Source organism: Corvus cornix, chromosome 10 (genome assembly GCF_000738735.6).
Source record: "Corvus cornix cornix isolate S_Up_H32 chromosome 10, ASM73873v5, whole genome shotgun sequence".
Taxonomy (NCBI): Eukaryota; Metazoa; Chordata; class Aves; order Passeriformes; family Corvidae; genus Corvus; species Corvus cornix.
Genome location: NC_046340.1, coordinates 6,811,285 through 6,832,026, shown reverse-complemented (window position 1 = coordinate 6,832,026; position 20,742 = coordinate 6,811,285). Strand labels below are relative to the sequence as shown.

At 44.8% G+C, this 20,742-nt stretch overlaps 1 protein-coding gene across 1 annotated transcript in view; it reads right to left on the bottom strand.

The window, feature by feature from the left end:
- SLCO3A1 (solute carrier organic anion transporter family member 3A1) overlaps window positions 1–20,742 on the bottom strand; it is a 137,696-nt gene that overhangs the window by 98,355 nt on the left and 18,599 nt on the right. Inside the window, exon 2 of the mRNA XM_039557597.1 lies at window positions 15,651–16,116. Coding sequence (XP_039413531.1) covers window positions 15,651–16,116 — 466 coding nt within the window. The remainder of the gene's footprint in view (window positions 1–15,650; window positions 16,117–20,742) is intronic.

Sequence of the window (20,742 nt, the reverse complement as noted above, 5' to 3'; positions counted from 1 at the left end):
ATGCTAATTTTCAAGCTTGGACATGAGTGTTTGTTTTTCAGGGAATGCTCCAGAAAGCTTCTGCCTTCTGCACAGATGGGTACAGCCAAGATCTAGAAAGCAACCCACCAGAACTGATGAGACTTGATTTTCCTCCTTATGAAATTATTATATCTGTGATTTTGCTGAATATAAAAGGTTAAGACTTAAAATTTGGGATAATGAAAGCAGAAGTTGACTTTCATTTAAAAAAAACCCAACAGAACATTGCAATCACTTCTGCTACACACAAAGCCTACTAAAGGCATTCCTTTACTCAGAAATTAATATTCAAGTTAAGTATTTGACTTGTTAAATTCATTTTTTGTAAGGCTTGTTTTATTGAGTGTTCTTCCTTTCTTAAACTCCCTCCGATTTGCTGCTAGAAAACCCTGAAACAGTGGAAATAAAAGGGAGCCAGCATATCCTGGTAAGGTTTAGATCATGTCCAGCTGCATAAGAAGTGTAGATAAACAGGAGGGAGGAACTCAGCCAACAGGATTTTGGGCCCATGGGATGGATGTCATATGTGTGAGGAACGCTTTTTGCCTTCTTGCCATGATTCCAGATAACACAGAGGGCAGAAGAGAAAGGCACAGCTCCTGCCCCATGTGCTCAGGGCTGGATATGCAAGGACACAATCACTCTTATCTCCACTGCACATTAAGCTCTGTGTCACCCTTGAAATTGGTCAGGACCACAAAGCGCTGACGAACCTTCAGTTTATTAATAATTTGTTTTGCTCCCTAGAAAAATTACACTAAAAATACAAAAGAGCATTTTAATTTCCCTTGAAGTAACTTGGAAAATGATCATTCTGATTTAACTTCGGCATTCTGATTTTTTTTTAGTCGTCTACAACTTCCCCTGAAGGGAGTAGTAAACTTGTTGTCTGTCAATGGAGGTTTACTTGGTAACCAGTTGTATGCAAGTGGAATTAGACCTTCTTCGCCATTTTTAGAGCATCCTGGGGATATGCACAGCATTGCACAAATGAAGAACCGCACCAGACAAATAACAGGTTGCCCACCCAAATGGGCTTACATTAATTATGTTAATCCAGTAGAGACAGAGCAGTGTGATTAAACAGTCTCTACTGCCTGGGATTTGGCTGTTATCCAGTGGTAATCCTGCACAATCTGTGTTTGAAGTGTGTGTATAAGGAGGATACTCTAACCACCTATATTCAGAATCAAAGCCAGTGACTTGGGTAGGTGACGGCATCCCTAGATGCAGGAGCAGTTCCTGGAGAGCAGCATCTCCAGAGGTGAGCCCAAAGCTCCAAGCTCAGCTCCAGAGCAGCCAGCCTCTCCCTCGACTACTGTGAACCCAAGGGGCACTGGGGACTTGAAGCTAGGCAGTAACTGTAATTAAACCCCAAAAGCCTCGTTAAGGAAGAGCAGAAGTAGACACCAGAAACAAACCTGGTGCCAAACCCTAACACTCAGCTGTTCCCTATGCACCTGATAGGGGAGGAAGACTCAGCTACACAGACCCTCATTGCAGTCATTCGAGGTTAGATTTGAACTCCCTCTCCCAGAGAGGGGAATCTCTGTACAGGAGGTGGCTCATCCTCCTGCTGCACAGAGGAGTCTGTTCAACAACAACAACTGAAGTGTCACCTCCAAATCTCCCCTTCCTTCAGCTGTAACACAGCAGTTATGAACACAACTGGCTGAAAAAGGGATACTGATTCCCATGCAGCAAAACAGCCTGGGGCATCAGTGGAGCTACAACACACAGCCCTACCAAATCACATGTTTGTGACCAGAAGAAAAGGAGAAGTCCCTCCAGGCAACTGCAGCCACTCTGTGCTGAACAGACAAGTTGTGACAAAGAAGCCCATAACCTCGGCTGGAGGCAATGAGCCTCAATGGCCAATACTGGACCTCCTGCTTCTCTTCCAGTGCCCTCCCACAGAAGGCCATAGGTTACACAAGGAACAGGAGGTGCAGACCCTGCAAAACTGAGCCTGTGCCTGCTCTGTGCCAGCTCCCCACTGCAGCAGTATGCCAGCCTCACCCCAGCAATACCACCAAGTACACTCACTGTCCCCAGAGGCATTGATGGTGGCATGTAGTGTGACACAGCCCCGACTCTTGCTCCTGCAGCAAAAGGTGATCTCAGCTTCTGGCCCAGCTGGCAGCAGAGCCTTGGCACTGAGGTGAGGACCCTGCTGATATATTATCCACTGCTGTAACCACAGCTTATGTATTCGCTCTGTCTCTGCCAGGCTGTCTCCCGTCCAGAAGCATCTCCAGGGAAAGGAAGCAAAAGCCCCAAGTCACTGCTCGCAGGCACAGGGAGCTCTACCCACTGAGGAACCTTCCCCAGCCCATTCAGTCCTAAACATCACCTTTGGCAAGCAGGCAGCAGTTCTGTGCCACCTAGCACTGCTCCAGAGGGAAGCTGGCAGCAAAAACAATGAATCATCTGCTGAACTTTAACTCATGACAGTGTGAGCGTGGACTCCGCTGTGCTGGATACAGCTCTGAAGGCTGTGAGGAGCAGAAGCAGAGGCACAACTTCTGGAATGTGAAGTGGGAAAGGTCTGCTTGTAAACATCAAAATCCATTTCTACACTTGAAACTGACAGAGAAGCCAATCCTTAAATCTAAAGGGATCCACTTAAACAAATTCCAGTCCTCTCACCTGCATCCTTCTGAGACAGAAAGTCTGCAGGATATTGTGGAAAAATCAAGACACTCTCAGAACAAAGGCTGAGGTCCCAACCCTCCTTTTCCCTGCTTTGCACAACAGAAGATGACAAGTGAAAACTGCAGCTCTAGAGAAATGCTCTGTTTCCAACCCTCCTGGACAGAAAGCTGAAGTAGTAACTTCAACATACGCACTCACAGAAGATGATAAACATGTCTACAAGCTATTTCTAAATTCTCAGTCTCATTTGCCAACTGAGATGCTACAGACAGCAAGTAATTTCTCTGTCTCAACAGGGGAGACAGGGCACAAATCTGTAGACAATGCAATGAAATGCTGCTCAGTCAGGAATCAAAGAGCCAATCCTTGCTAAGTGCCTGAATAACAAAGTGCAGATCACTGCTACAGAAGCCCGGTTTGCAATGTGTTCTTTCGTATCATAGTAGAAAAACCCACTCATACAAGCAGGAAATAATGTCCAAATGTACCTATTCTGCTACTCACTTCATGGTGGGTAAACCCACTGCAATCATAAAACCTCCAAACTTATGGGTTTGCTGTACCTGTCACTCCCACAACCTCAACTCAAAGTGCTCTTTGATGATCTGCTGACAACTCAATTGTTCAAGGTTTGCATTTAGTTTGAAAAGCTCAACATCCCCAGCATGAAACACATTTTCCTTGGGTCAGCAAAACATGGCAAATGCAGCTTTTATATTTTTCACCCTAACCCTAACTGGGAGAGGCACGGCTCACATTCAAAGGCACAAGTACTCTCTGCCACACGGCTGGGAATGAGTGTTGCTCTGCAGCTCTGTAACATCATCCAATTCTCAGCTGGAGGTTTTCTAGTTAATAAAATGGCCATATGGGACATTAAAAAACAACACCAAAAAACCAAAAGCATTTCCTTCCTTTGCAACCTTCAGTCTCAAAAATCCCTCCCAAAAAAAAAAAAATGCCAGCCAAAAAGTAAAGCAGCAGCCAGTGGTACTCTTGAAATTCAAGAGCATCTCCTTTTTTTCCTTAAAAGCCTTTTACCCAGCGAAAGCACTATCAGCACCTCTGATCGGTGAGCTGCGGGCAGAAGACAAATAATGATGGGTTGGAGGCAGCAATTAGCATCTTCAGTAAACACTGGATCTCTCTCTGGGAACAAGGCTTCTGGCACACTCGCTTCCGCTCCTGACACCACCCACACTCACCATCAAAACACACTGTTTATTCACAAAACAAGCTTGCTCTGCAACAGAACGGACACCGTGAGCAGCCTGTGGTCTAGGAGGAGGCACACAGCAATACCCTCGTGAATCGTGCAACAGTTGTGACCCAGAAAGGCAACGTTCAGCACAGATTCCACTTAGACACCTGATTCCCATGGGTGTCAATTATTTTAAGAGCCTGAATTTTAATAAAAAAATGGAGTCTTTGGCTGTGAGGATCCAGGCTTCTGTAGACTTAATGGAGATGGCCCATACCATGTTTCTCTTGTATTGGCCGAGCTCCTGTCTTAACTCTGGTTCCTTCAACATCTGCCCCACCACAACCTTAACACGCTGCTGCTCATGTCAACAACTCCACTTTCCCTTTTGCCAACATCCTTATTCTTGCCTCTGCTGAACACAGCAATCGCTCAAGCAGATTTCCCAAATCCTTACCCCATCCTAAGCCACCTCCAACAGCTCCCCAGGGCACTGTAGATTTAATTTCCAATTGCCTTCCTGGGCCGCAGTAAGCAGCAAGGACTTTCTCGAGCATATCCTTAGCCAGCACTACACCTCCTTACTTGCCTCCTCCTTCCTCTGCTCCTCTGGCTCAGCTCTAGAATTTACTGCCCCTCCAGGGCTAATAAAACCCAAACTTGCTGATTTTAAGGCACAGAGTAAGTCTCATCTGTTTACTCAGACTTCAAGTACCACAGGACAGCAAGACTAATTTATTCAGGAAGCTTCACTCAGCTGCTCTCATCTCCATATTAGCACAGTTTTGGGGGGTGCAGAACATGAGATGAACTCAGGGAGCCACACATGGGAGCATTTTACACAGTAATGCTGAAGAGCAGTACAGCTGCATTTTCACTTCTCTTGTTTATCTGAAATTTTCACTTCAACATGTCTTTTACGCATTGGCAAAACCCATTTAAGACTGTATTTTTCACCTAATGGGATAGCCTGTCCTGATTTTTGCCAGCTGTGCCAGCCTGTGCCTTATCTTCCCTGCCCCAGCACACTTTCTCACCAGTCCAAGGAATTCCCAGTGCATTACTATCCGTGATGGGATGCTGCAAGATCAGAGTGGTATCATGACTGCTAATTCAGCAGATTTTTGATAGGCAGATGCTACTTCTAAGACATCTTTACTCCAGAAGAAGTTTTGTGCCTGCTTCACCACCTTCACAGCCTTAAAGCCAAAATCCTAAACATCCAATCAAGAAAGCAACAGTCTTGGGAAGAAAAATACACAACCTAACTAGGAGATAAGAAAAGCCACATGGAACTGTGGAATTTGTTACCATTTTGGTTGTGCAGGCTGTGAGTGAGGTTCAAAGATGACTAGACAAGTCTGGGATGTGCATCCCTGTACTGCTGGCTCCTGGAAACAAGTTACAGAAGAGTGAAGAGTCTTCTTGCAACTCGCCAACTCCTATCACAGCCTGTGCTGGAGGGGACCTTAAATTCCAACACCCCTGCCATGGGCAGGGACACCTTCCACTAGACCAGGCTGCTCAGAGCCCCATCCAGCCTGGCCTTGGAGACTTCCAGGGACTGGGCATCCACCAGCTCTCTGTGCAACCTGTGCCAGTGCCTCACCACCCTCACAGTAAAGAGGTTTTTTTTCCTAATATCTAATCTAAATCTCCTCTCCCTTTGAAGCCATCTGCCCTCATCCTGTCACTGTATGCTCTTGTAAATAGTCTCTCTCCACTATGCAAAGACAGTGCTGGTCTCAGTTCAAGCATCCAGCTCCTGGAAGCAAGTTAAACATAGCTTGCAGAGGTGGAGCAGGCTAGTGCTAGCAGACAAAAAGCCAGGATCTGTAACCCCTCTGACACTGAAAAGAAAGGAACGTTTGCACCCATGGAAGATGCATTGCTTTGCAGGAATGTAGTGAAATGCTTTAGTTCTCAGAGCAATTGCAGAGCACTGGAGCCAGAATTCCTGGGGTCTATTCTCACCCTCTTGCTAACTTGCTTTATAACCCTGGAGACATTGCTGAGTAGGAGTATTTGCTTAACCTAAGCTTAACTTCAGTTTTGTGCCTGCTTATAAATCAAGTACCTCCAGGACTCTCAGCTCCTAATGAGGTGTGGTATACAATTACAGAAGAGACTGTTTCCATTTGATAGGGAATTCTCACCAACACATGAAGTTAAACAAGGTTTAAGGAGACAAGAAGTTGTTTAACTTTTTGTTTCCTAGTTGTCACCTTATCTGGTAAAACATTCTCGAGTATGATTAGTCACACTGGTCAGAACAAGATCCACCAAGCACGAACATGCGTGTGTGAAATAGGTGTTATCTCTCCCTGCAAACCTCTTACCCTCTGGCACTTGTGGGAAACTCTTCACAGAACTCTTACACAGAACCACCACAAATAATTTAGTTTCCTGCAAGGCTGCTTCCTGCAGTCTACAACGCAGCTCGCTTGTCTCCCACCAGTATCGCAACAGCACATTTACAGAGGACATGAAGATGTGCGTGGAGATAAAACAGAAGCGCAATAAAACATCTGTATGCTTGCATTCCAGCAGTGTGAGTTTTTATAGAAAATGGGGAGAGGCAATACTGAAAACACACACACATCTCTACACCACAAAACCAACAAGTGCCCAGAATAAACGAACGCTCAGGAGGAACAGACAGCTCAGGCCAGTAAAGCATTAGTCAGTGCTCAAGACACCTCAGAAGCATGGCCAGGGGACTCTGTAGTTCACTTCTTGCATGCTACCACCCCTTTCAGTCTCTAACCCCAGCACAAAGTTTGTAACTGCCTGCTGAGAAAAAGCTCTCTAACAAGTCTTATTCTTTTGATGATCAGTCTGATTGAATTAGGACATCCATATGTTATAGCTGATGGCTAACAAGATAGAGGTGGTTTTTCACCACATGGGTAATTGGTCTCTGCAGCAATTACTAATACACCAAACTTGTCCCAGTTGGCTTTTCCTCCCCCCTAATATTATTTCTTTCGAACTCTAATAAGCAGTATCACTGTCTTGTACAAACAGTTACAGTGGTTTTGTCTAACACTGAGGGCAGGAACATACAGAAAACTGCAGGGAAAAAGTGAGGTAAACATAGGGAGACAGAGAGGAAAGAACTGGTGCACAGAGCATCTTGCTCTTCTACCTGTTTGAACATTCAAATGTTCACTATTTCTATGACCTGCTACCTTTAGTCAGATCCTGCTCCTTGTCACAGACACAGCTTTGTTTGGCTGCACTCAAGTGCTCTGAGGTATTAAGTCAAAGAGCAACATCACATGCTGTTAACTTCTATCCAAGAAACTAAATCTCACATTTTAATTGGTTAATAAAGGGCAAAATTTGAATAGTCTCCTCCACACAAAATCCCTATTATTGAAATCAAAAGGGGGCTTAGTGGGAGCAGGCCTCCCTCTTAGGAAAAGCCAAATACCTCATTAGCAGCATAGTTAATGGAATGGCTATACCTTGGCAGAAAGAAATCTGATAAAAGACTGAGTCCTTTCAAATGAGCAAAGTTTGAAGAAGCAGTTTTGGGACCAGACACCAACTTTGACCCAAACAACCAAATTTTGAGGAAGCAAAGCCAAAAGGATTTGTCCAAAGACAAGGGGGTAGTGTGTAGCCTAATAACCCCAGATTTATGCAAACTTTCCATTTACGCAAAACAAATAAATCCTTAGTCATGAACTTTCAACATTCACCAAACCAAGGAAGGGCTTCCACTCCACTGGCTCTTCTCATGGCTGCTAAGGTGACCACAAAGCACATTGAGGAATTTTATTTTTGTTTTACAAGGTACCCATCACTTGTGGCCACACTTTTTCCTCCAGGCTGCATCAGACAGTCATAGTTAGAGAGGGTGCACGGATGTCCCCACAGCAGCTCTGCCCCAAGTCTCACACTGCTGGGCCATCTCACACCCTCACAAGGCCTGTTGGGATCATGGTTTTGAACTACTACAGGGTCAATTCAGACTAGATATATGGAAGAAACATAGCACATGACACACTGACAGAGAGTTGTGGAGTGCCCTGCACAGTCTCCAATGCCCAGCAAAGCCAGGATAAAAACACACTTTGGCAGCTGAGCGCTGCCAGGCCCTGTGTGTGAACAGAGCCACGGGTTTGTGCCATGGCACTGCTTGGGACTTTGCAAAAGCAAACACTTTTAGGAGCTTAGTCAAATAGCACTTACTTGGCACCTGAAGGGTGTAAGCGTCAGCTTGCCCAGCACCCAGCTCAGACCTGCAGCAACCTCTCCAAAGGGCAAAACAACTTGGTCAAGCCCCTCACCCAGCCACAGGAGAGGCAGTTGTGAAAGAGGGAAAGCAGGAGCTTGTGTGAAAGAGCTTTGCATTCTCTTATACACTCATATGAGCACCTTGTCCTGCAGATAAGTGAGTAACACCCAGCCAGCGTTCTGAATTGTGCTGGCACAGGGGGAAATTCTGTGCCTTGCCCCACCACAGGAAACAGAGCCCCAGGTGTCCTCAGTGCCAGCCTGTAAACCGTGACCAAAACATCTGGAGGCTCCTTATGTGCAACAAGTCGGGGAGTCTCGGTCAAGTCCCCAGGCAAAGGGCCAAGATTGGCACACACCACTCCTGCTTATGCCATCAAGGAGGCACAATACAGCCTTCAGTTTTTGACATGGGCAACTCACCACCTTTCAATCTATTTAATTAATTTTATGAACTTTAGGACTCTGCATATGTGCCATTTAAATGACAAGGGCACTGCACTAAGGAGGCTGCCCCAGGAATGATGTACCTCACTAGGCCCTCCCAGCTGACGACAGTTTAAAGTACATTACAGAAAAAACCCAACATGCTCAACAAATGGACTGATTTTACAAGACATCAGAGTCAGCGAGTCCCAATTAAGCCAGAACTCAGCTGCAGAGTACACAGAGAGCACAGACTAACATAGAAACAGCTCCCACCCTCAGTATGCTTTCACACAAAGTCATTTGTGTTGGACCCAAGCTTTATTTACTCTGCTCATAACAAAAAAAAAACCAAAAACCCAACAAAAAACTATTAGCAGAAGGTTAAGGTAACTGAAACAATTGCTGTAAAATAATGGAGCCCAGAGCAGTTACGACTTTGTGCATATATTTGTTTAATTGAATAAATACATCCATTCAGCTACTGCTTTTCACAACAGCCTTCCTGCCTGCAGTGGGAAAGGTTATTCCCATTAATTGATTTGTTACTGCTCTAATACACCCTACACTTGCTTGTGTTTCCATTTAATTTTCCAGGGTATTACCACTAGCACTGTAAAAGGGGACATGTGTAACCAAGCCAGCCCCACTGACACACAGCAAATGAGAACACCCATCCCTCCCCAAAGGGGCATAATTATAAAAGGCTGCAGGTTATCAATGGATCAGTGGGTTAATACTGGGATATCCGCATGAAGCCATGTAATTTAATCTGATCACAGCCCACGGGGAAGACAACCCAGTGAATCTGATGCAAAGACACCTTTCAGTAATGAACAGGCATCACAGCCCTAGCGCTGGCAGCAGCACGACTCGGAGCTCAGTGCTAATACTGTGTCTTTCTCAGCCCATGGGAGACTGTGATAGAAAGGAAAGGCTCTCCAAATCACCCGTAGGAGGATGCATTTACTGAACAAAAGCATTACAGAATTCCATCAAGTCTTTAGGCTAAAAATATTACACACCTATAAAACTGCCTATACCAGCAAGGAGAAAAGCAATTCTTGCTTCTGTGCCCACGTGGGGGTGGACAAACTCACCAGGCAGCTGATGGGTATGGAGTGGGAACAGAGTAAATACAACAGATAGGAGTCAGCTACAATCCACTACAAAAGACCTCACAGGCTCTTAAAGGAAAAAGAGTAAGGAATGCACAAGGCTGGCAGAGCCTTAGGTGGTGAGCTCAGAGAAGCATGCTCCAGCAAGAAGGGCTAACGTGAATATAGTACCTATGTTGCTTGCAGACCACAAATGAGCACAAAAGGAAGGAGTGTGGCCGTGTGGGAAATGCTGAAGCATTTCCAGCCATGTGAGGAGTGAAAGGATAAGCAGTCAGGATGGGCAGAGCTGTACAGGTGGGTCCTAAAGGCTTTCCAATCAATACACATCAACAGACAGCCTCAAGAGGCTGACAATATGACCTGTACGCTATAAACACACAATTATTCCACTTGTGGTTTAAAAATGTAGGTTGAGACATACATGTCAAGAAATTTGAGAGATTTGGAATGGGCAAGACTGAGCAAAATACATTCCTCCTCCATGTAAGAGACTTTTCATCTGGTAGAGACGAAACTAGCAACCCTTGAACATACAAAATGTTGACCCAAACTCTGATTTCAGCAGCTTATAACTTGCCATTAACTCACCACCATAGATACTAACTCTCAGATTTAATTCTTGTCAGTCGAGAAAATGTTTCTCCTCCAAAGCACAATGGCTGCTATCAGTTTGACTGACGTAAGCTAACATAAGTGATTTCTTCAAATGGACAAATTTATCCCTGGAGACAGCAAGATTCCAAACAGGGCATGTTTGTCTTCCTCTGCAGCAAATCTTGAGTTGGTCCTTAAAGTAAGAGAGAAGGCACCAGAAGCAAGAGTGAGCTTTCTCTCTGTCATCACAAAACAAAAAGTGCTTCTACTGATGCAAAATAAGCCCACCCTAATACAAAGGTCAAAGCCAGCAGGGTCCTGTTCCTCTTACAGGATTAGTCCCATCTAGGCAGATGTGGAAAGAACACACCATTCTCTTGAGTTCTCTTCTTACACCAAGGGTAGGAGCTGCAACGACCACATAATAAAACCAAAATACACACAGAAGAGGCCAAACAGAAGCCCAGGAGATAAGACAGAAGAAAGCAGCTAAACAGAAGCATCCAGCAGAGCTGAGTTATCCATTTTTCCATTCCTGTGCCCTGCCATGAAACAGACCAAGGACAGCTCTATGCCTCAGAGGATGCTGTGCTGAGACACACCCTCGCACACCAGTAACTCAGGAGCACTCCTCAGCAACGCTCCTTGACTCAAGACTTGTCCCTTCTGGGATTTCCTTTAAGCCATTCTTCACGTTACTGCAATTCAGCGAGGAGCCCCAAAGTCATGGGTCCTGAACATGTGGGGCATGTGCCCATGATGCCAAACACAGAGACAGCTTCAACAAATATAAAGAGAAACTATGAAATGCATTAAAGATCAGCACAGCATTCTTCTGAATGAGCCTCACAATCTGGCAGGGCTCCTTCCAATATCAATATCAATTTCCTCCATCAACAGGAGACAGAATAATAGCAACTTCCTCTGTTTAATACAGCCCTTAATTGTCCCAGATCAAATACTGGCTCCCAGAGGCTATTAATTCTGCTCTATAGGTAGCCGTGTCCTAGACAAGATGCAAAAACTTTTATCAGCAAATGTTAAATGCAGCAGGAAGGCCAGAAGGTGTGTCTCAGGACTGCTAACAACACTAACCAAACACATCACTGCACTGGTTCTAATGGAACTCACAAAGCACTGCTGGGAGCAGCACGGGCACCAGACAACACTTGCAAGCTCTTGCTTATCTGAGAGGCAGCAAATCCATACAGTCACTGTCAGATCAGGGGTTTTTTCCCCTCTTTGTATCAGCCACAATGCCTCTGATCCCCCTCCTAATGACAAAGTCCTCATTGATTTCAGGAGAGCTCAGCAAGACTGAGCAGAAAAACTAAAAAAGGAAATGCCAAGTGAGTCATTAGTGGGTGGAGGAAAGAACCGTATAGTAAGTAGTCTTCAACTTTTACTCCTTTAAAATAAACAGTGCCACAAATTGAAGGAATCCTTTGACACTGGTGAAGATGGAGCAATAACAAGCCCTGCATAATCTGTAGGAATGATGAATTCCTCCACTAAAAGGGGCTACTTATGCCAATAAGCACACAGGTAAAATTAATCTGCTTGTCTGGAAGCCTCTAAATGGGAGTTCAGATATTAAATACAAGAGGGAAGCAAGCAAACCAGCACCAATTAGAACATTTTCCCAAACTTCAAATAGCTAAGAAAATTCCTTTATTTTTTCCATCTTTTTGCTGCTACTGCCAGCATTACAACCTTTGTGTTGAGCAGGAGCTCAGATGCTGAAATGGGAGGAGATTTTATTCCCCATCATTAGGTTTTACTTGACCAGCAACCTGTTCAAGTGAAAGATGTTCCTTGCCCACTCCAGGGGGCAGGAGCTGGATGATCTTTGAGGTCCCTTCCAACCTGAACTGTTCTAGGACTCTACGATTAACCCAAGCAGGCATGGTGCCGTGATCTTTCTAACCCTGCTACAGCACAAATGCGTTCCCTTTTGAACATACTTTGGTGTGTACTTTCACACACTCATCTCTTTGATTCATTTTGCCCTGGGTTACTAAAACACAGCCCTTTTTCCTAGACCTGGTTACTACAGCAACGGAATCTTTTTGAGTTTGGTAGCAACACATTGCAGGCACCAAAAAAAAAAAAAAAAAAAAAAAAAAAAAAAAAAAAAAATCTGCCATTAGTTCAAGAAATGTGAAGCCGCAAGTCAGCAGCCCATGCAGAGGAATATTCCTGTAGTATCTCACCTGCCTCTCTAATTAAGAAACGCTATGAATCCCCACCTCCTTGGCAGAGCACAAGCCTGAGCAACCTCTGACTTCAAAGGATGCACAACAGAGGTGCACTGCCCACAACCTCCTGTGTGCCTGTCACTGCAGAGAAACCACAAGAGAAATCTGATGGGCTTCATAGGCAGAAGAATATTACACTCCACAGATGTTATTAGTTCCACTAATGATTAAAGCCAAAGCACCACTTTAAACTCCATATGGTACCACATCTGCATTCTTCTGCACACACGAGTATTAACACAAAAAAAAAAAGCTTGGGGGGGTGTTCTTGGGGTTTGGACTTTTTTTTAATAACCAGAGAAGCCTTCCTGTATTGTCAATTCATTGCAAAGTGACTGTATTAGATATTATATTATTACTCCACTTAACTCTTACTCAGAACAATAAAAAAACCCTCTCAGCACACAAAGTTATTTCTATCCAATTCACTGCCTTGGGACACAAGAGGGTTTTTACTGCAGAGGTGAACAATGACTGGTCCTTAGCTGTCAGGTTCAGAGACTGCTGCTAACCCTCAGCTACAGTCCAGCCCAATGCAGCACACACTCAGCATAAGCAATACATTGAAGACGGCACAAACTGGTCAATCTGATCATTTCTCAGCAGCAGCCAGTCATTCTAGAAAGTTCAGCCAGACTATTATCACTGTTATTAATTAGTTCCTGTCCTGAGAGAATGATCTATGCCAGATTTGCCCCTAATTTCAACTGAGGGAACTTACCCAAAAACATTTCATCTGGTCACACACAGCCCCCACTGAGTGAGAGTGCTATTATGAGAAAGCAAACTGATAAATATAGCACGGTGACAGTATCCACTCTGCAGTTATTTCCTCTGCGAAACAGAGCAGAATGAAGTGGGTAAGCTGCTCAGCTAGCTTTCTTCTGAAGCCACTGAAAACTGCATTGATGATATCAACAAAAATAATCAGTGAAAGACAAATCTGAGCAAGTAATTCTCAAACAACATTTAAACCGAGCAATCTGACCTCCTCTCAAGTATCCACCAACATAAGATGACACTTCCACTAGTTTCTTCTCCATTTATATTCATTCATGTAATAGATTTTTTTCCTGTTAGCTTTTATTTTCACTAGCCAAATTGATTGCAAATTGATAGATTAATTAATCATCCAGTATCTGAAACCCTACTTGTGATAGATAGGCTAGGACAGGGCACAAATTAAACTTCATTGCTGGTTAAGTGTGCATACACAGGCACTCTTCTGCAATCCGTAATTCAGATGTAGAAATTCAGCTTATGATTTCCATAGCTAAAGCCAGAAAGCAAACAACCCCAAAATGCCTGGGGTTTTGTGGTGAGTTTTTTTGGTGTGGTTTTGTTTGTTTGTTTTTAAACTCCACATGTAGTAATGAACATGGTTAGATAACATCCTTATCTCTACAGGAAAAATAAAAAAGCAGCCTATAATAAGCAGAAATAATTTTCTGGAAGTATTTTCCCAGCTACAGTTGAACTGCCAACTTTAAAGACGTTATTTTAGCATACAAGATGAATGTAGCTCAGGAAGAAGAAGAATCACTCCTCCTAATCCTTCTCTCATACACCCTCCTCCAGCCCTGTTCTCAAGACATGAAGCATTGCCTAAAAAAATGCCCATGGAACAGACCGAAAGAAGCTGCTGCTCCTCTATATAGTTATATATAATAGATAATCTTAGAATCACTCTTAATTCCAGCTCATCATTTATGGTGTTGGCACAGTTGCTTCAGTGAATTCAGTCTCGTTATTCACCTTTGGGTTGTACAGCAACTTGTATTTCATACATCATCCTTCTTTGTCCAGTGGATCCCTCACAAACACTTACAGAACCAAGTGAAGATGAATAATGACCCAAGGACAAAGCTAAATGCTGAAATACTTTGATTTTATGGCCAGCAACAGAAAAGTAGGGACATGTTTTGAATACAAAGACGAAGCTCCAAGTGAAGCAGCAATACATCCAGGAATGCCACGCTATGTAGTGACTTTCCACCAGGCTTCTGCGCTGTCCCAAGACAGTGAACAGCACTCAGAAAGTCAGCAGGACTGCTTAGCTTTGCTGTCTATGGCCACACCCAGAATGGAAACTTGATAAAAATGTCTTTGGATGAAAACCAAACAGGAACAGGATCGCTCATTCAAAGTCACGCCAAGATGGGGATGATGGGACAAGTGCACACTTTTGGTTACCAAGACTATACTAACAAGTGCAGAAAGATCTCAGTAATGGCTGCATGCACTCCACTGATTTATTGCATTGGTGCAGCTTATCTAGTGACAAGTCCTGCAGAAAGAGGAATGTGCCAAGCTGGAACATTTTTTCAAAGAAAACTTCACCAACAACATCCTTTTCAAACCTGCTGGGAGGGGGAACTACTGCTGAAACCCATAAGCACTTTACCCCAGTAACTGAGATGTTTCATTGGGTAATCAAAGGCACATTTCACAGCTTAACCATCTGAAAGAATTTTGCAACATGATCACCAGAACCACAAGTTCTACTCCGGGCTCACTGCATCTCAAAATAGACCTCATCAGCTTCCACATCCTGTTCCGTTACAGGGATCACATTAGCAAGGGTCCTGCTACAGCATCCTAGGTCACAGCACCTACTCTGTAACTAGCACTTCCTTGCTAAAATGTGACAGTGGTAGTGAGAATGCATGTGTCCTCTCAGTCTCCTTAGACTGCAGTGATCACTCAGACACATGCTTTGGAACAGGAAGAGAACTAGGGTATCTTGTGGGAAAACAAAAACAATATAAAAAAAATCGATCATCATCACACATACCACTTGAAAATTCTTCAGCTAAAACCCAGCCACAAGCCAACAATGTAAGAATTTAAAGCAATCTGGGCAAACACAAAAGAAGGAATGAGCATCTGCCCAATCACCCAGTAGTAATCACCAAGGCTGTCAACCTTTACCACTGCTACAATATGAGCAAACAGCATTGTGTTTCCCTGCTGCTTGATGCAGAAACCCATGCCAAGTTACCTTCACAAGCACAGCAGCACACGGAGAAGAGGCCTTGAGGCATCCCTTCCACTGGCACCAAAGAGGGAACAAGAGCCAGATGCCAGCCCACAAGGAAAACCTTCCGTGAGAAGTTCAGAGAGCCTTACCTATGTACAGGGAGGAATCTTTCCGTCTGACGTGGTCATCGATGTAGGAAACTCCCAGGGGCTGGACAGGGGTAGCACCAATGCCCAGGAGGACCTGTGCCCCGATGAGCAGCAAGTACATCATGTTGGTAGCAGTCCTATTCCTGCAGATAAGGTCCGGGTCTGGTCCCTCATCGCTGGTGGACCCGTTGACAGCACACACATCCCTCCCTTCAGCACCCCAGCGTATTTCTCCCGATTCATATTCGTACTGGTGGGTCAGAAATTCAGGCAACGCAGAAAGGAGGGCACCCAAGGCCATGACTATCCCTCCACATCCTATCAAGCGTGGCCGGTGTCCTCGGGCTCCAAAGTAGCTCACGAAGAGGATGAGGGCCAGGTTGCCAATCTCAAAGCTGCTGGCAATGACGCCCACGTCAGCACTCTGGAGGTTGAATCGCCGCTCCAAGGTGGTTAAAACACTCACCTACAACAGAAATCCAGAGAAAATTACATTCCATGCCTTCCATTCTCCCCATATGTACTACTAAAGTGTAAATCTCCTTGACTTTTCCTTGGAGCTGAAAACATATCCATCAAGGACATCCAAACCACAGTATAGTAGCTGACCTCCAAGCATGACCTGACTGTTCAAATACAGCCACATCAGAAGGTCCTAATACCAAGTGACATTTCACAGCCTACCACCTGTCCAAGCACACGTCCACTTCCGAATTCCTGTGCCCATCAGTGTGTATTTTGGATGCCTGCAGACACCCATGATTCCACGATTTGTCAGCCTGTCTTTGGGCTCCCTTTCTGTTTGAAGGCAGAACCTTCACAGTGCACTGTCCCACAGAACCATGGCACAAACCACACTGAACTTCACATCCTGCCAGGCCCAGCCTTTCCCTTGGAACAAAGTGCAGTTAGGGAGCAGCAGAAAACCCTGCAGATACTTTGCTTGCACAGCACCACGAGGCCATTGAGCCAGTCAGAGACAGCGATGTACAAACAGGCAGTTTGGCTGCACCGAATGGTTTTACTGAAGGATATAAATAAAATGCTGATCAAAGGACTTAAACTGTTTGTGGATAAGTTAATGACTGGGATCGTCACAGAGTATTTTTGAGAAGACAGGCCAATCAAGGTTTACATAGAAGATTTAAATCCACCATGAAGAAGGGATGACTTAAGAAATTGTGGGTGTTTAACACTAAGAAAAGAGAAGCCCATGAATAGTCTTCAAATATTTAACATTGCTGCAAAAAGAAATGACCTGTTCTTTGAATTCAAAATGGACAGGACAAGAAGTGACAAGTTTAAACTGCAGCAGAGATGATTCAGGTTAGACACAAGGTGGTGAGATACCAGATTTTACTGGTAAGGATTGTGAGGCACTGAAATATGCTCCTGGAAAGGCTGCAGAAGTCTTTAACAGAGACTTCTAACAGCATCCATCAGGAAAGACACAGGTATGACTGATCTTGCCATGGGGCAGGAAAATGAACGAGATCATCTCTTGAGAGCTCTTCCAATCTTGATTACATGGTGCAGTGAAACAGAGTGTGGGTTTTCTTCACCAGTCACAGCACTGATCAGAGCATGAAGGATGAACCATCAAGTACCTCACTTGCTGTCAGCCCTGCTCAAGGGGAAAACAGGGTATTCTCATGTCTATGGCAGTGTCCCTCTTACACAGTAAAAAAAAAAAACAAAACAACAAAAGAAGTCTTGAACACATCACAGAAATGCCAGAAATGTTTACCTTGAATAAAAAACTATCTAGTTTTTCAGACTGCAAAAGATGAAGGTATTTAAGATTGTCCTAAAAGAGGCAGGTTTCTCTAGTCTAAAAAAAATGTGATAAAGACCTCAGAGCAGAAGGTAGCCCCTGGATAGAATAAAAATAGCCTCCCACTGGAGGCACTGAAAATCTTTGCTGATAAACCTCACGAAACAGGAGCCAGCCTGACCGACTTTAAAGTATTCTGACAGCAGTTCTTCTCCAGGGGCAGTTTGCCTCTGCTAGGGTACACCAGGGCACAGCTGGACAAAGACAGCCCCATCGGCAACAAAACGGAAAGTGGAAACAACCCACCCCTGCTGCTTTGCATAAGCAAAAGCTCCCAAACCTGACTCTGGTAAGTGTCCAAGTCAGATCTCCAAAACTAGACTGTTTTAATGTTTCCTGAAACTCCAGCCTTCTTCTCATACAGGCAGCTATCATTTTATACTACCAGTGTAATCCTCCCCCATTGAAGAGCCAAGAGCTGAGGAAGGCAGGGAGAAAGAAACCTAAAAACCAAATCCTATGAATAAAGACAGCACCAAGAGCAGTAATTCTTCCCATGCCAAAGCCAGGTGCGTGGGTCAGAAGGAGAGGAGATCACCACTCTGCCTGCAACACCAGGTGCAGGTCCATGTTGGGATGAACAGCTCCATGACTCACGAGGGACAACGGTGTCCTCTGTGCGAAGGCACAGCACAGCCTGTCCCTGCTCCAGCAGCCTCAGTGAGCAGGGCTGGAGCTCACATCCAGCAGGGACACTGCTGCTCCCAGCCCTCCGTGGGAGCTGTGACAGCCGAGCAGGTGAGCACAGACACTGCTAGAAAACATTATGCTGGTGTTTTCAGAGCAAGGCACGCCAAGGAGGAGGGATATAGGCAACATCCCATTGCCATGGGCAGATCCAACAAGCACCTGCATGACAGAGAACCACAGAATGGTTTGGATTGGAAAGGACCTTAAAGACCGTCTATAGTTCCAAACCTTCCACCATGGGTAAGGATTTACCATCCACAACAGTGGTTTTATTGCAAGATGTGGTCTAAGGGGGCTGGTGCTGGGGTCCCATGAAGACCAATTTTGACAGACTGGGGAATCTCTCCAAGATCAATATATAGCTCTGAGCATGCAAAATTATGTCTATGGTGCTCATTTCTGAGCTGTACCTAGATGGAAAACTCATGATTACTCATTACAGCTGTGTAAACTGAGGTAGAGAGCCAACTATTAATGAGACAAGTACAGTAAACAAAATTAATTTCTGATGGAATAATTTAGGCTGGAAGATTGAAAGCCAACAGAAGTGATTTCCCAAGGCCAACTGGTATTAACTAGCTTTGGAAGTCTCCCACATTTTGACCTGGCTGCCAAATTTTAGGCTTTTACCATACATATATACAAGTGGCTAGAAAGCAGGATGGTGTTTAGAAACACATGGATGCCAGATCTCAAAAGGGTCAGATTTTGGACAGCTGGATTTCAGATACAAAAACCACACCACTTTCAAGTGCAATTCACAGTGACAGAGACAGTAAATTGGTGACAAACCAGGGAACTAAAACCAGAGTCCCAATTCTCATTCCACTCTTATTTCAGTGGGACTTCAGCCATTCTTTCCCTTTCACAAAAGCTAAACCACTCACAGTAGGGAAAAAGAGTATCACCATCCCCTAATAGTTTCTTGCTTTACTTTGGGGAAAAGACTGAAACAAAAGTAGAAGGAGGCCGACAACACAGGGAAAATTCCAACCCTCTTGATAAAAGCTGGCAGTTCCCCTCATTCCTCTAGCCAGACCACACTGCATTTCCCCAGTTTGCTCCTTCTGGCTGTAGCACTGCTACCCAGTGCTACCAGCTCTGCCTTTGCTAAGTGGGTTATGAGAAGCAGAGGGGTATGGTGAAAGAACAAATCCATCATACCAGCCTTGAGCATCCAGAAGAAAATAGCACTCAAGTACAAAATGCTGAGACCAGCATCAGCAGAGTAGCCTCCAAAACTGACAGTCTCAGTCAGGGGAAAAAAAAATCCCAAAATAAAAATAGGGCTGGGAAATAAACTGTCAACATGCAGATTTTCAGCCAGAGAACAACAGGAACAAAAATGCATTTTATCCAGGGTGGCTGCAGCCCAGACAGCACACTCCAAACTCTTACTATGACATTGGCTGTGACCTTACAAAGACCAACTACAAAACCAGCATTAGCATAGGAGAGATGTTACCTGCATTTATGCAAAATAAACCCCTGCCCATGGCTAAAATAATTCTCTCACCCTCCATGCTCCACTTTTATGGGACTTCCTGCATATAAGGTACAACCTGACTAAATACTTGCAGTTTCCATGTGGGATGCCCATGGTGCCCTTGTAACTGCGGGATAAAAACACCGTACTGCCTGTATTTCCTTTCACAATCCTGTTCCCCAGCAGATCAGCCATTGCCATTCCCAGACACTAACTCTATTTACCCAGAGTTACATAAAATGTTGCAAAAGACAGATCCTTGTAAAATACTGATGTCATGCAAAAAGGCTGTTAAGGATTATAAAAAGTCCCTGTGTGCTGAGACCAGGTTGGTCACTCGAGGGCACAGCTCATATGGATGCTGTTGAAGAGCAGGGATGTGGACCACGGGACGGTGCAGCAGCACAGCAGCTTCAGATGAACAACCTCCTACTAAAACACAGCAGGGAAACACCAGCAGCCCACAGCTGTGAAGCTGCTACTTCCTGACTCCTGTCAACTTACACAGCTGTTTAGTCAGGGATGGAAAGAATCGACTAAGAGGGTATTTATTCAAAAAAAGCTTCTAACCCAAGATCAAAATGCTTACCAGGACACAAAGACAGCACGCAGCAAAACTCATGCAGACAACATAGAGCAGATCACGCGGCCTGACCCCAAGATGTTACTGGTGTGAAACCACCCACAGGACCCGACAAGTCCAGAGCAGGCACAAGGACAGAGGCAGGGCCAGTGTTCTAATCGTGGCACATGCCAGTGCCCAGGAAAATGGGAACAGCACTGAAGCTACAACTTCCTGTGGGAATGTGCCTGCCTGCTACCCTGATGTGCTCACATCTGTCCCTTAGCAGGTCACTGGGGCTCTGACCAGCAAGTACTTAAACTGCAGCACTGTACACAGCCTTCAGTCGTGCCAGCCTCACTGCCTTTCTCCATGACTCCCATTTCACCTACTCCAGACATCTCCCACCTGGTTTTTAACAGCAGATCCACTGAGATGTAGCTCTGGCATTAGAGAGATCAACCGTGTGGCTGTTGTTACTCCACAGGCTCATGCTCCTCCAGACTAGGTCTATACCAGA